This window comes from Astatotilapia calliptera, chromosome 9 (assembly GCF_900246225.1).
Source record: "Astatotilapia calliptera chromosome 9, fAstCal1.2, whole genome shotgun sequence".
In the NCBI taxonomy this organism is placed as follows: Eukaryota; Metazoa; Chordata; class Actinopteri; order Cichliformes; family Cichlidae; genus Astatotilapia; species Astatotilapia calliptera.
In genome coordinates, this window is record NC_039310.1 from 17,400,592 (window position 1) to 17,417,303 (window position 16,712).

Consider the following 16,712-nt stretch of genomic DNA (forward strand, 5'->3'; position numbering starts at 1 on the left):
TTCTAAATGTGCTGTCATGAACTTTAACATTTGTCCTCTTCTGGGAAGACTGGAAATCATGGCAAATGTTGAAAAACAAGTGGAACGATGGATTTCAGATTGTTTGGAAATGGCCTTATAACAGCTACCAGATTGATGGGCAGCAACAGCTGTTTTCCAAAATCATTCCAGATGTTTTTCTTGGCATTGTACTGACACGCACCTGAATGCTCCACACCAACAAACTAGTAAAACTTCATCTGTTTTTCTAGAGCCAGTCACACTTAGTAAGTGCTACTTATCCTCTCAATTCCCATTGAAGCAGTAACGGTGTGTTTTGTTTATTACAATTGTTTCTCTTTTGATTTTTTTCCAGTACTTCCCTTCAGTTACAGCTACCACTTTTCAGAGAATAAATCACAATGGGAATAGAGCTTATTGGGACATTTTTACTTTTTTTGAGAGATTTCAAACCCTGGGCAGATTAACCAAATAAATCTCAAAGATAATACTAACTCTGTGTTATTCAGGTAAAGTGGGAAAGCAGATACTTGTGAAATGTCATATCTGCATATCTTGCCATGTAAGTTCTCCGCATAAAACTCTTGTCTGTGTCCATGACCAACTATCTGCTGTTTGTGTGTGTGTATGTGTGTGTGTGGTTAATATGTAACGTCCTGGGTCGATACAGCTGCTCCGAGCTGCTGGCTGAGCTGACAGACTCAATCTGTGTGTGTCAAATGTGTGATTAAGGAGTTCATAGTGCTCCGCGGCTTTTATCCACAGGCCTCGTCTTTCTGCCCTCCTCCCTCTCGCTTGCTTTCTCTCTCCTATTTACACTCTGTTTCCTCAATCAGTAACTTCTATGAGTCAGGGCCACACATGACACTCCGTGTGTCTGTGAGAACAAGCACACACACACAGGCTCTGTATGTGAGGTGAAAATCACAGAATGAAATAGAAGCGGACAGCCAAAAAATCACAGACATCCCTCTTTGGTTAGTGACCACAAAGTCTTATTGAATTTGTTCTGTCAGCTTTTGCATCATCTCCTTGGCTGAGAATAAAAAAACACCCAAAAGCATGAATCTGATTCATAAAAACCTGGGGTGGCCTTTGTCAGAGGACCAATATTTAATTTTTAATTCAAATGTTCAGCCGATATCTGCATAGATGCCATTTCTCTTATCTAGACACTCCAAGTCAATTCCAGACCTTTCCAATCAATACCAAAGGCTTTGGCTGCCAGCCTGCTTATTGACTGATTACATTTTGTTTTTCAGGTTGTTGGACACGTATTACAATGGCCTGATAACATCCATGCATGAATATCATGACCTCAGGTCTGCAGGGTTATGGATAGGCAGAAATGAGCCTTTTAGAAGTATACACTTTATTTACAAATTCTTCTACAAGTATTTTTTCTCTTTTTAAAAAAAATACAAACTCGGATAATACAACTACAGAAGTAATTTTTTTTTTAAGTCCCTTGAGCTCATTCCTCCTTGCGGCCGATATCTCTGTAAACTGGTCCTAATTTGTGTAAATATTAGGTAGAGCACTGAGGTGGGATGAGATAACCTATTTGTCACGTAACCAGCCAGCCATTCAGCCTCCACTGATTAAACAGCCCACATCAAGCGGTCCACACACAGGTACACAAACACTTACATAGGCATGACCCTGTGTACACATTCTTGTATTCAGCCGGGCAGGTGGGGGGGGGGTCATATATCAGCTGCCAAACAGTGAAACTTTATGATTGTTTAAAATATCCTTATTTTTATGAAACACATAACTTAACATACAGTGTGGGGGAAAAAAGTTTTCATGTGACTTTATGCAGTCCTGTCACAAACTAAGTGCACTTTTCCAACAAAGTTGCTTCTGAAGGAGCCACAAGACTTCTGGAACAATGTCCTTTGAGCAGATGAGACCGAATTGGAGATGTTTGGCCATAATGCTGATAACATAATGCTGGTAGCTTATCAGCACAAACACCTCATATCGACTGTCAAGCATGGTGGTGGAGGGGTGATGCTTTGGGCTTCCACCCACAGGACCTAATCCAGTGTTTTACCCTGACTCTGAATTATTGTTCCACATCAAGGCCATCGGTCCCGCAGCTAAAGCTGGGTCGAGACCGATTCATGCAACTCATAGGTACGCCAGCAAATCTACAATAAAATGGCTGAAAATTAAGAATCAAGATGTTGTAATGGCCCAAAGTCCAGCCCGGATATTGCAAAACATAAATATATGGTATTCTGAATCTTTTAAGTGAAGTTTAAATTTATTGATTTGGCTTGTTAGTAATTAATCTAATAATACAAAAAAAAAAATCTTCCTCACAGGTCAATACTTTAGATTTGAGATGAATTCAACAGATAACATCATAATTATGAACTCCCTGTAGATTCATCCAAGTGTTTTAGAATCTAGTATTATCTAATATAATATTGAAAATGTTATATCCTGCTTTATTTCATTTTTACTTGTGTAAAAAGACTTCATTGGCTTCCCACAGGAACAAATATAGTAACTATTGTTAGAGTATCATCTTGTTAATAGATGCTAAGAATTTAAATTGCTATTCAAAGGCTTCTAAACCACAGATTTTATCTATTAAATGAGTAATAAGACAAAAAAAAATTACTAAAGTCTAAATTATAAATGAATGAAAACTTAAAATGCCCTAGTGCAGAGGTAGGCAGGGGACATCCTAATTATAACATATAACCATGATGTTTGGAGTATGTTTGAGGGAACTGTTGAATCATGTTCTGTGTACACCTAAGGTAAAGTCGTGGATAATACTTCCCCTGGTGACAGTCTCTCACATTCACCAAATATGATACATCAGCACACTTTAGTTCATCTGTCCAGCCACACGCTTGATGCCTTCAGGCTGAGCTCAGCACACACCCTGGTGCACACTGCCACCTACTGTCTAAACAGTAGAAACCCAGCTACCTGACTGAGACCTGATATGCATTTTCATTTGCCTGCTCGATCTAACTTGCACACACCTAATCACCATTTTTATTTTTTAATTCTCCCAGGGAACTCTCGGGCTTCATTTTCTCCCCTTTGATGATATTTAATGAGTGATACATGCATTCTGTTTCTGTATCACTAAATTAAACTGCAAGATTCAAAGCTGTTTTGTTTCATTTAATAAACACGTGGCAACAATTTAGACTCTGAAACCGAGGCTTGCTTTCACGCTTTGCAGGAGTGAATGGGTCTGTAGTGACAAACCAGTGAATGATAAATAACATAATAATAATATATCATAAATAATTAGATAAGTGGTAAATATAATTTAAAAAACAACACTATAGATTAACTGATAGCTGAAAATGTCATTATTTGCTCATTTTTTATACAGAAATGCTCAGCATTCTGAGTTCACCTTTTCAAACCAAAAGTTGCTTCTTTTTTTTAAAGGTCTGGAGTGTTAACGTAGTGTTGGTGTTGCCAGACACTGTAATTGAGCAATCGTTATGACAATAAATTTAGCTCTTAAAAACCTCCAGAAAACTGAGCTTTTCTCTATTGTATAATCAGTGCCATCGCTTTTTCTCATTTAAAGTCATTCCCCCTTTTATCAATGCCCTTCCACTTATCAGGGAAACAGCTACCCACAGAGCAAGAAGTGGGGCGGCAACCCTTTACAGGTTGCTGCCCTGTTACAGAGCCAATCATTTACACTCACATATGGACAATTTAGAATTACCAATAAACCTAACCCCACTAGTGCATTTCTTTGGACTGTGGGAGGAAACCAGCGTACCCAGAGAGAACCCACCAAACATGGGGAGAACATGAAAACTCCACACAGAAAATCCCCGGACAGATGGTGGAGTCAAACCCTGCTCATAGGACCTTCTTGCGGTGACACAACAGTGCTACCCTGCACCCCTTTTTATACAAATTGTAATTTATTACTTTTGTTTGGCATTACTGAGAAGATATGGACACATGATCCAGAACAGGGGAAGTTTGTCTGGTTTTCACAGATCTAACTGAGATAGTGTACAAATCCAGACATACAGCTTTCTTCAGAAAGCAAGTTTACGATATTTAAGATTATTCTCACTATTGCATTTGGGTGTAAATGCCCATATTGTCCTTACCCTCCTGTGTACTCACAGGGGAAATGTAAACTAGTAGAAACCTGTCAGCTACAGCTGTGCAGATGTGAAATGCTTGTGACATGTGTGCCAGTCACTCTCAGTTCGCCGGTGAAATGAAATTCTCTTTATTTCATTTAGAGCAATCAAAGGAGGAGAATCATCACTGAGTGATGGCTCATCATGACACAGAAATACATGATCAAATGTGTGAACAGATGACACAACTGCAAGGAGTGTGTGTACAAATATCTTTTATTTTAATCAAGCACTTTACGCCATGAACTCGTATGGGATGGGCTCCAGCAGCTGTGGCTCATTTCTCTTAGTGGTGACAAAGTGAGCCTCACGAGGAGGAGCAGGCTGAGGAGACAGGAAAATGAATACAATGAAGCACAAAAATACTCCTTTAATAAATCTAATTATATTCAAATTACACATCTGGGTGGTCTTTTTACTTTTTGAATATTTCAGGCTTTAACAATTCTCTATTCACGTGTTACAATAAACTCGGCTCATACCTGGCGCTTCAGTTCCACCCAGGTGCCCTTCTGCTTGGCCTCCAGCTTCTTGCGCTCATTTTCCTTAACGCGCTGCAGGAAGCTGTCCCTGCTCTTTGAGTGCTTCACGTGCTCAATACGCACATTAATCCTCTTGGCCAGGATCTTGCCTCTGTGAGTGTGAACAATTTCAATTAACAGTTTATAAAAAAAAAAGAAACTGGGCAATGGTAACGTTTCCTTTAATTGTGTTGTGAAAATGGTCTTTCAATGTCCAAATGTCTCCTGCATAAAATCCCAGGTCAACACAGAGGAAGGTATGCTGGGATTCTTAAGGATGAAATGCTTTCCCCCACATGAATGGCCACCATGGACAGAACGGTTCATGGTAGCAAAGTGAAGATGGGGTCATCTTTCCTCTCACTAGGTAAAGTGCATGAGCCAACACACACCAGTGAGAGCAGACAATAATGATCACATAGTTGGAATCAAGACTTAACCCGGCCATGCCAAGTTGATCAACAGTTTCTCTGATTAGTTATTAGATTCTTTTATTTGTAGACGTTCTAAGTCATCTGGTGTGTGCTAGCTCAAAGTGCACAAATCCAAACATCCAAAAATAAAGGATCTTACTTACTTGACCTGCTTGTTGACAATGATGCCGACAGCATGTTGGGTTACATTGTAGATGCGTCCTGTCTTGCCGTGGTAGCATTTATGAGGCATACCTTTCTGAACGGTTCCTGTGCCCTGAAACAAAATCATAATAGTTTTATCAGTTGCATTTCTACAAACCACTTGTCAAATTCTTTCTCATGGGGAGTAGCTGCTCAACATGTGATGCTTTTATTTAAATTAGGTCTGATTTGAATTAGGCACACTTGGTCATTAAAACACATTTTAAGACATGCACATTTCCCAAAGCACTTTATAAAGAACTCAGCACATTTACTTCATAATCACTGGGGTGTCTCAGTCAGGTAGTGCTTTGATCTTGCTTACCTTGATGTCAACAATGTCTCCCTTCTTGTAGATACGCATGTAAGTGGACAGAGGGATTGGGCCTGTGAAAGAGAGAGAAGGAAAGACACGTTACAGACTTTATACACACACTTGTGAGCAGTTTACCTGCACTTCAAACTTGGGACTCACCATGCTTGCGGAATGGCCTGCTGAACATGTACCTGGTCCCCCTCCTCTTGCCTCTGGTGTTCGTCATGATGCCTGATTACTGAGAAAAAACACTTAGATTAGACACACGTAAGTGTGACCATTGCCTACTAATGTAAACACGTAATTTTAGCAGGTGTATAATAATATAAGTCAATAAAGGAGTTTATTTATATCTAAATGCGCCAGATGATGGGAAATTAGACCGACTGTCACTTAGAGAAAACATTGTTTTCAACATTGTAACATAAACACGTGGAAGTTCATATTCGTCACATGACTACAACCCTGCTGAATGAGCTCTTTCTACACAAACAGCCGATAAATAAAATACACGACCCCAAATATCCCTCACTTTTCAACAACAGAGGTGCATTAGCCTACAAAACTAGTATACATAGCCAGCGCATCACGAAACATAGCAATGCACAGCCTAGCAGGGACAATTCAGTCCGCTATACTGAGCGGTAACTAACATTTTAGAGCCACGTCATGAAAAACGCTTTAATGAAAATGTAAAATATCGGTGTTTCGTGTCTTTCAGTAGGAATAAAAGGGTTTCGGAGGGAGCAAAAAAACTGCTTCTATTAAACGCTCCTCTGCCTGGCAGGCCCACATGGAGAGCCACGCTACTGAACCGGAGGGCTGTAAACGGAGAAAACTACTCCCAGTGACGCATTTTCAACCATTAACAACACCGTGGCGCATGAGGGAACAACTGCGGTGGATATATAAGTGAAACTGTGAATGTAAGAAGGGATAATATAGATGAAATTCGACTTTTAAACAGAGAACATCTTACCCCCGGTCTCTACAAGATGGCGGGTACGGCGGAAAGAGAGAGCAATGGCCCCGAAACTCCGCCTTGTGAAGCTGATTCAGGAAGCCCGTGAGATTGCCTGAACGAAAAAACGACCGAGAGAGAGCAGCGGTAACGCCTAGGTTGAAGACGAATGAAGAAGTTTTGGTTTTGTAGTACATGGATGGCAATTGTCAGACTTTCACATTTATGAAGTGCTGAATAATACAATAATATAATACAACAAAAAAACACTTTCCAGACGCTCAAGTAGACATCATCAGGTTGGCTCTGTGGACAAATATGATATTTCCTGATTATATTTTACTATAAGCCTAGATAGTTTTTAAAACGCATGATATTGTTTCCGTGTTTATTCTATAAGTCTAGTTTTAAATTTTATTTCACCTAAATAAAATATTTTCCAAATGAAACATTCATTTGGAAAATATTTTCCAAATGAATGTTTAACTTTAGTTAGCTATAGTAACATTGGTGGAAACACTACAAAATGGGTTTTAGAATTTAGAATAGAATTCAACTTTATTGTCATTGCACATGCACAGGTACAGGGCAACGAAATGCAGTTTGCATCCATCCAGAAGTGCTTTAGTAATATAGATATATTACAATATATATTAGCAATAATATAGATATGTGAGTATATTACAGAAATGGGTCTATTATGGTATGTTATAATGTACACGGTATGAAGTATGTTGTGTTTTGGGGCATATTTTAGGACTGTGGTATATTTTTAATATTAAAATACAAAAATCCAAATTTTCCTAGTACTGAACAATGTTTCATTAATTTTTTTAAATTATTTTAGCCAAATTTTTTAATTCATAACCTGAAATGCCTATATAGGTTAAAATAACAAATGTAAAAATAGATCTGTATTGTGTTCATTAGCAGGGTGGATCAGTGAAACTAACTTTATATAGATAATATCATCTTTTTCACGTTCTTTCATTGTAGGGATGTTTAACTACACATCTATCTATCTATCTATTGAACTGATTGAATTTAGTTGATACCCTCCTTCCTCTAATTTTCACATTTTGAAAAGCCATCAGTGTGCAAGACTGAACCCCTTTGCGGGCCTGTTCAGGTCCCAGAATTATATGTTTGACACGTCTGTCATATGTGTTTTCTCGCAAATTTATTATTTGTTCCGGTAATTTTAACGCTAGGTATTTACTTAATTAAATTTGATTAAATTTTGTCCTAGAATGGCAGTCTTAAAATAAATTATTTGAAAAAAGAAAAAATGAACATAGAAGAACAGTTGTGTGCAACGCAATGAGGACTTACTCAATGGCTCTGGATGCAATGTAAGCATGCGCAACACTTGACTTCAGTCAACCTTTAATTTCTTCAGTGACATGGGCCTCAACAACACGTCACGTGATATTGCTTGATTTTTATTCGCCAGATAACTGCATCTGAGTAGGCATCGAAGAAATGTCATAATGTGTGGATACAATAGCCACAAGCTTTTTTATATACGCTGTATTGAAGCTACTCACTTCCGTGATTAAAGCTAAAACGGAAGCACCCGACAGAGAACGCTCTCGCGTTCTTGAGCAATTGGACCTTCCGTCGCGAGCTCCGCAGAATCTACCCTCACGAGGGGAGCCAGCCCAGTCTTGTCAGCGCGCTGCGGTGTGGTGGAAGATGGCGCTAGCCGAATGGAAATCCTAATGACAGTCTCCAAATTTGCCTCTTTTTGTACCATGGTAAGTGCGCGGCAGTCTCATACTGTTATTAGTCAGACTATAGGGTGGTACGGAAACCGCGGCTGCGCTGCTATTGGCGTTTTAAGCCGTGGAATTAGAAATGAAAGCAGTAAATTTTGCTGCCAGTGCTAGCCAAGCAGTTTTTCGTCTATAGCCCAGCCAAGCAAGCAGCCACCCACCGCCTTCTCCGCTCCCCGCTTTTTGTTAACGACAGTTGACGGGCACACGGGAATGCTTGCTGCTTTATTACTCATAGCTTGACGACTTATTTGGTTAACATTTCTCACAGCTTCCCCGGTGACAGTGCACCTGCTGCACCTGTGATTTACAGCTAACTAGCTAACGTGAAGGTAACTAAAGCTAAACCAGTGTTTCTGCTTGCCAGCAACTGAAACACAGCTGGATAATGGGTGACTTCCGAGGATTAATCTGCGGTATGTGACGGGAAAACAATGAGGAGAACAGACAAGTTGTCGTGGGAATCTGCCAGATAATATTAACGCGGGCAATGACGACATTGTTTAACATTAGCTGCGCAGTTGTGGACCCATTCCAGGTCCAGATCTACTCTGCACAGTTTGTTGCTGTCTGCACGGCGCGTCCTAGCCTTTCACCCGTACTAAATAATACCAAAGGGATACATATGCAGCCACCGAGTCATCGTAAACTTCAGAAACCTTTGAAATTGAACGTTTTCTGTTCTGAAACATGCAGTTTTGATCAGTTTTGCTTCTCGTGTTGACTTGAGTTGTGTCTAAGAACAGTTAAGGAATTATGACTCCTGGCAAAAAAAGGTTTAATATGAAAAAAGCTGGTCTTGGAGCTTTAAGCACCCACTGTTTTTTTTTTCCATTTATAGCAGCATACATGACCTTGAAAATGTGAAGCTAAGACAGGATTTGCATTGGGATTCGGATGCAGTGTTGAAGAAAATTATCTGTCTTGTTTGAGGACAGTAAAATATTTGTCTGTCTGCTGTGTTTACAGGGCGCCAATGCCTCTGCTCTGGAGAAAGAGATTGGATCTGAGCAGTTTCCAGTCAATGAGCACTACTTTGGTCTGGTCAATGTAAGTGAGCAGTAACACTACCTGTGTTGCATCTGTACCTGACAAGTGCTCACATTGGGTTTTCCTCTTGTTTGTAGTTTGGAAACACTTGCTATTGCAACTCAGTGCTGCAGGCTCTGTACTTCTGCCGGCCTTTTCGGGAGAAGATCTTGGCGTACCGGAGTCAGCCTCGACGGAAGGAGAACCTGCTTACCTGTCTGGCTGATCTGTTTCACAGCATTGCCAATCAGAAAAGGAAAGTGGGAGTCATACCACCCAAGAAGTTTATCACACGACTGCGCAAAGAGAATGGTGAGAGGAACTGATCCAGACAGGGAGATTGGTGGAACAAAAAAAGACATTGCAGAGAGTGAAACTATAATTTGCTGACCTGCAGAGACAGCAAGTAGGGCTGGGCGATATGGCCTAAAATCCATATCACAGTATAATTTGAAGCATGTGCGGTAACGATATATATTGCGATATATTCTTTCCTTCTGTATAACGTATTTTACAAACTATAAGGCACACTTAAAATCCTTTAATTTTCTCAAAAATTGACAGTGTGCTTTATGTATGAATTGTGGTTGTGCTTACTGACCTCGAACAGATTTTATGTAGTAAAGGTGCGCAGAAATCTGTCAAAAAATGTTTTAGTACGACTTTGGTAAGCTATGAAGCTGCACCGTTTGATGGACTGCCAGAGCATTACAGCTACCGTAGTCAGGAGCCTTGCAGAGTAATCTGGGTCCAAAACTCCGTCTGCTTCAGGTCCCAAAGTCAAAGGAACACTGCGGCATCACTGAGAGTTACAAACTGTCTAAATTCTTTCATCTTTAATAAAATGATCAGCGTTGCTGCTTTACCAGGTGTAACAATTAAGTTTAACATCCAGGCATCCATGAAAACAGAATTTATTACATTTAACAGAGTTAGAAGTTAACAGAAAGTTAGCTGGCTAGTTTCCACCTAAACATGATATAGCATGTTCTGACTGAGAGATGTCTGAAAAAATTCAAACGTACAGCTCTGCTATCACTTCCAACATAGATGAAGACAGAAAACTAAACAGCAGTGACTGAAGTTGGACTAGCTGGTATATAATGTTGTGCTACGTGATCGCTAGCTACACAGCTACGTTAGCATAACATTAGCACAGTGAAGCTCGAGGATGAACGCTAACTTTTTTCCACTCGATGAAAGTTAACGTGAGAGTTTCTGGTGGTTAGGGACAAATGCAATCACATGGCAGGATCCTAAAAATGGACCAAACTTCAGTCAGGAGAACAACTGAGATAATCCATCCATCCACAATAAGAGGTTAGTCATTAATATACTGCACCAACATGGGAATAGAGCAGCTGCGAGAGAATTCAACATTAATGTTGAAAGTGGAGGAAGCTCAGGTTTTGGCTTTCCCCATATTCCAAAAGTGCTTCTCTTTGCTATTACTGCCGCCCGGCATAATTTGCAGATGATGTTGTTTGTAGCTGCAATGCTTTCGACCAAAACAATATACCGTTTATACCGCCCAACCCTGACAGCAAGACATCCTGTTGTTGTTGTTGTTGCTTCTGAACTTGGAGAAATGCTAAAAATGCTGCTTTTTGTTGCGATTTTTATTCCTCAGAGCTCTTTGACAACTACATGCAGCAGGATGCTCACGAGTTCCTAAACTACCTGCTGAATACTATTGCTGATCTGCTTCAAGAAGAGAGGAAGCAGGAGAAGACAAACGGCCGCCTGGCCAATGGCACTTTGGACTCGCAGAACAACAACAGCAATGCCACACCTGCCCCCACTTGGGTCCATGAGATCTTCCAAGGCACTCTGACCAATGAGACGCGCTGCCTCACCTGTGAAACGGTGAGATTCTTCACTTCATTCTGACACATAAGGTGTCATATCATCTTAACAAGACGGTTGCTAAACAGATTTGTTCAATATGCTTGCAAGGATAAAGCTGCAGTGGCACCACAGAGCTTAGTTTTTGTGCAAACATTGTTTAACTTAAGGAATTAAAACCTAAGACCTGACCGTGTAGTTTAACAGTTATTCTAACCTTTACAAGTCTTTTTGTTTTTTGTTTTTCAGATAAGCAGCAAAGATGAGGATTTTCTGGACCTCTCTGTTGATGTAGAACAGAATACCTCCATCACACACTGCCTCAGGTAAAGCAACACTGCTGCATCAGCAATTGAAGGAACAGGATTAGTAGCTCCGTGCAACGATTGTGAAAAATGACACCTATTTGATGGTTCCAGGCTCTTAAAAGATAGCATTTGCTGCCTGTTTTCTTCTTACACTTCGTTTCTTTGGGTTTTGGACTGTTGGTTAGACAAAACAAAGCCATCTGGAGACAACAGGCTGGGCTCCTGGAAACTGAAATGGATCATTTTCACTGTCTTTCGATTGAAAAGATCAAGTAACTGCAACCATTTTAGATCTTTCCTAACACATCTTGTTGAAGCCCACTTAAGTCAGACTGAAGTTATTATTAACATTTTTGTTACCGGCCATTTCATGTCAGAATAGCTCCTGCAAAAAGGCCTGTTATTAACTGGAAGTGAGTCACACCCTGCATTTTGTTGTATTTTTAAATGTGGAGTTAAAATTGACCGATTTTCTCTTTTGATTCCTCTCAGAGGTTTTAGTAACACAGAGACACTGTGCAGTGAGTACAAATACTACTGTGAAGAATGTAGAAGCAAGCAGGAGGCACACAAGAGGTCAGTGTATAGGTTCATTTTTAATGTATGATTTTGTTTGTGGTTGGACATTTATATCCAGCGTTGCACTCGTCATTGTTCTTTTAATGTAGGATGCGTGTAAAGAAGCTGCCGATGATCCTAGCTCTGCACCTGAAGCGCTTTAAATACATGGAGCAGCTGCAACGCTACACCAAGCTGTCCTATCGCGTCGTCTTCCCCCTGGAACTCCGCCTCTTCAACACCTCCGGGGACGCCACCAATCCTGAGAGGCTGTATGACTTGGTCGCAGTGGTGGTGCATTGTGGGAGGTGTGTATGTGAACACATAACCGGTATAGAGAGATAAACACTTAATTCTTTGTTTTAATAATAAAATACATTTGAACCCGTAGGCTCAAGAGTAAAGTTGCATTACATCTGAATCTCATAGGGCAACATGTAGACTCTTGTGCATGGGTGGTGCAGTGGTTAGCACAGTTACCTTAGTTTGAACCTTCCTGAGGCGCCTGTGGTGTTAGCTTGCTATGTGTTACTACCTTTCTTCTAGCTACTCCGGTTTCCTCCCATGGTCCAAAGGCGTGCATGTTAGTAGGTTAACTGCTGATTCTAATCTGGCTGTAGAAGTGGAAATGAGGTAGATAAAGTAGATATGACAAAGTTTAGCTCATTTAAGTTTCCATCAATGCTCAGCTGTGTTCTCCTTTATGTCTGTACTGCCTTTGACCCAGTGTCACTGGGAGTTAGTCTGTCAGTGTTTATTCAAGGTGTTTCACTGCTTTTCAGCAAGTGGATGCTGAAACAGTCCAGTTTTCCACAGCTGTTTTAGGAATAATAGATTACACTTGAGTTTTTCTGTCTCCTGTCGAACTAAATTCCAGGGATGAATTCGTAGCATGACATTGATGGTCAAGGCTAAAGCCGCTGATTAGTCACAGAAATAAAACCGACAATTATATCATGCATCAATTTCTCTCAATTTTTTGTAAATTGGTTAGTCCGTAAATGTAAAGAGAAAGTAAATATTTCCATTTAATGAACATTACTCACTATTGAGAATGAAGAATGACACTATCAAGTCATTCTTAATTGGGGGTTCACTTTTCTACTCCTTATTGCCTTCTTACTGGGTGCAAGTGAAATACTTCAGTGTTTACCTTTGACAGGTGAACTGCTCATGATGTTACAGAGATGAACCGTACCAAAAAAAAAAAAAAACATCTGTCTTCCAAGTACAGTTTATATTGCCCTTTATCTCTTCCCAGAAAAGCAAAATAAACAGCAACTCTAAAATATATGGTAGTGGTCTGCCAGCTGTTCACCGCACATCCGCCACTTGTTTTTCCACCTGTCTGGACATACTTATATTTAGGGGTCATAAAATATCTTAACAGGCTTTTACTGCAAAACTTTCCAGGAACCTGAGTTGGTAGAAGCAACTGCATCAGCCACATAGTCTGCCAATCATTCTCTGTAATGGAAGCCCCAGGCTCTATCCCACTTTTCAGATTTCAGCACATTAGTTGCTAGATTTTACTTTTATGCATTATGCTCACCGAAACTTTGTCAAAGACCAGAAACAAGGTACACCAAGAGTCTTCCCCCAGCAAGTCAGCATGCCCTCCTTACCACAAAAACTAACTAACAGACTAAAACCAGGAATACAGTGGGTGTGTGGATTCTCTGATTTCTTGTGCTCATCACTTGCTCTGTGACACAGCTAACATAAAAAACGGACCCCGTACCGTTTTTGAAAGATGCAACACGGGGAGCCACTTCTGAAATGCTCCATCAGCTCTGGTAGCTGCGATGTACCTATACCCAGAGTATTCCTGGGAAACTCTAACCCTCAATGTGATAAATCTTGGCCTCACAACCCACAGGACACTGTGTACTCCAATGTCCGCTCTCTGACAGGTCACAGCTGTTTCAGAGGCACAAAGGAGACCTAAACAATAACAATCAGGCTGACACTTTTAATAACTGGTCTCATAATGATGATTCAAAGCTTGCATCGTTAAGCTTGCCTGCTTAAACTCGGCAACATTAAGAAACATCAAATTATGATATGTTTTCTAACCCTTTCCTATCATTTCGTCAGGCTTATTGCATCATAAGAATAGAAAGTGTTACATCAAAGCTGCACAGGTGAAGCTGAGGTTAGTCGAGTTAGACAGAATTAATAACTGCTTTCGATTTCAGTTTTATACAAAAAAGGGCTTGAGGCGCTTCCTGGCATATTGTTGTACTTACCAGACTTGCTTGCAGTCGTGTTAACATTTTCATAATTAATAGTTAAAGCTTTGATTGTACCCGTCTTGGCACTTAGCAGTAGAGAAGTGTCTGAAAACCAAACAAATGCAGATGACTCACTTCAAGTGAAGAGTGTTGATTTATATTGAGTGTTTTATATACAGAGTGTTTTAATCCATTAGTGCTTATAAATTGGTAATGTAGAAGTCATTTCTTACCCTTTCTCTCGCATGCTACTGAATCTGTTGTATTATTACAAACCTCCACGTTGAGATGGTCACTGTTGATTTTAGACTTGTGCAGTGAATCTTTGCAGAGTATACAATGTAACTAACGTATGTAAGTGGTAGATGTACGCCATAGCCTCGATGTCCTCCATTGTTCTCTTGGGTTTGTGTTGCATACAAATTATGTCATTGGGCTTTCGGGCCACCTTTCTATGACAGCCCCACCCATATTAAAGTGGTACTCAGTCATAATGGGGAAAATGGCTCAAACTGAGTGGACCTGAGTAAGTGCTTGTTGGGGGAAAAAACTCGAGTCGTTTTGGCAAATCTCCCTCCATCAGTTTGCTGACGTCTCTGTCCTCATATTGAGGTGATGATTGTTATTCTTACTGATTCATTCAAAAACTGCAGTGGAAAAGTAGCTGGAAATGCACAGGAAGAATTAACAGTACCGAACAGGCTAATCACGAGGTTTTGTTACATTTCCAGGGAGTTGGATGTCAGATTAGGGTGTAGTTTTAACACCGAAATATAAATCTCCTGTCAGGCTTAATGGTTAAAAGTGACTTTGCTGAGCTAATGTGCTGTTTTATTTCTCTTCAGTGGTCCAAACAGGGGTCACTACATTGCCATTGTGAAAAGTCACGACTTCTGGTTGCTGTTTGATGACGATATTGTAGAGGTGAGCGAGTTTATTTGTGTGTTTGTGTGATTTAGAGTTCACTGTAAGCCTCTATTTCTAAAGAAAATCATTCTCCATTTCTGTTCCACAGAAAATCGATGCACAGGCCATAGAAGAATTCTACGGTCTCACTTCTGAAATCTCCAAGAACTCTGAGTCGGGCTACATCCTCTTTTATCAGTCCAGAGACTAAATTTGGATCCTTGTGTGTTACTGCATAACCCAAGAGAAATGCTCTGTTTCCTCTCCGTGGACGGCGGCAGACTTTAAACGCACCACAGCAGCCTGCACGGTGTCATACCTGTCTGCACAGCTGTAATCCATACCTGTGCTTTTTACACACTCGGCAGTGCAGCTCAGCTGTGGAAATTCCCCATACGTACCAGCCTGACCCCGTCCTTCCTGCCCCTTCCACAGCCCCCCGCTCATGATCCGCTGCTGCTGCTGCTGCTGCTGCTGCTGCTCGGACAATAAGACGATACTGAATGCAAACTGTGTCAAGATTGTTTTTAAAAAAAGAAAAAGACTTTGAATGAGGGTTGTACAGATGTTTCTTGGTTGTATGAGTGGCGTTTTAGTTTTTGCTTTGGGTGTGGGTTGAATGGGTATTTAATAATTCATATGATGTAACATTGGCCTGGTGTCTTCACCCCCCACATTGTGACCTGGAACGTACTGAGAGAGGATCATGGATGTAAAGGAAGATCAATTGTTGGGGGGAGTGGGTGGGTGTCCCACATAGAGGACACACCAGGCTGTGTATTTCTACAGTGTACAGAATGGTATTTGTATAAATATTACAAGAAGATAAAATTATCATAGGAAAATGTTAGACCTTGAGAAGACGTATTAACACTATGGTGCACTTTTGATACCGTTTTGTAGGTGTTGGCAAGCTTAATGTGAGGGTTTGCTTGAAAAAAGGCCTGTTGTGAAGCGATCATTTTCTGTTTTAAAGAAAAAGAAATAAAGCCAGTAAGAATGAGGCTGGGTGTGCTCCCTTTTTCGAGTCCCACAGGTGCACACTGATGACTCATATGGGGGACTCAACATCGCCCCTTAGTGGTGTTACTTGGTATTCCAGCTTTCCCGCTACAACAGGAGCTATTTTTAATCCATTCAGGCCCAAAAAGACAGGTGCCTTTAAAGAAACGCGCACAGCCGTTGTTACCCCCTGCATGGTCAGTTAAGTGTAGTCAGGTGTATTCACCTCCCCACCCGATTCACTTCACACGAGGTGTCTCTGAGGCAGAGGTGCAAGGGGATGTGACAAAGAAGATGGAGGACAGCGGGAACGGGAGGAGGTTGGGTGACACACATCTGGGTAGCTGTTAATAGCACAGACGGGACCAGAATAGCAGGGCGTCGCGGGAGGAAACCGAGCCTCTGCATCCAGCACCTTCACGCGTGAAACGAGTCGGGTAGCAAAAAGGAGAAAAAAGCCGGGTAGGGGTCATAGAAACTAACAAA

At 40.8% G+C, this 16,712-nt stretch overlaps 2 protein-coding genes across 2 annotated transcripts; one reads left to right on the plus strand and one right to left on the minus strand.

Moving 5' to 3' along the window:
* Nucleotides 1-4,352: 4,352 nt before the first annotated feature.
* rpl21 (ribosomal protein L21) lies at nt 4,353-6,667 on the minus strand. The gene is made up of 6 exons (XM_026179563.1): nt 6,588-6,667; nt 5,768-5,846; nt 5,618-5,679; nt 5,253-5,365; nt 4,637-4,787; nt 4,353-4,478 (listed from the first exon to the last, which is right to left on the minus strand). The coding sequence occupies exons 2-6, from the start codon at nt 5,832-5,834 to the stop codon at nt 4,389-4,391; spliced, it is 483 nt and encodes a 160-aa protein (XP_026035348.1). The 5' UTR covers nt 5,835-5,846; nt 6,588-6,667; the 3' UTR covers nt 4,353-4,388.
* A 1,250-nt stretch (nt 6,668-7,917) lies between these two features.
* On the plus strand, nt 7,918-16,228 carry usp12a (ubiquitin specific peptidase 12a). The gene is made up of 9 exons (XM_026179559.1): nt 7,918-8,326; nt 9,314-9,394; nt 9,472-9,685; nt 11,004-11,239; nt 11,468-11,544; nt 12,019-12,102; nt 12,195-12,392; nt 15,164-15,242; nt 15,334-16,228. The coding sequence occupies exons 1-9, from the start codon at nt 8,279-8,281 to the stop codon at nt 15,433-15,435; spliced, it is 1,119 nt and encodes a 372-aa protein (XP_026035344.1). The 5' UTR covers nt 7,918-8,278; the 3' UTR covers nt 15,436-16,228.
* The last annotated feature ends 484 nt before the right edge of the window (nt 16,229-16,712 follow it).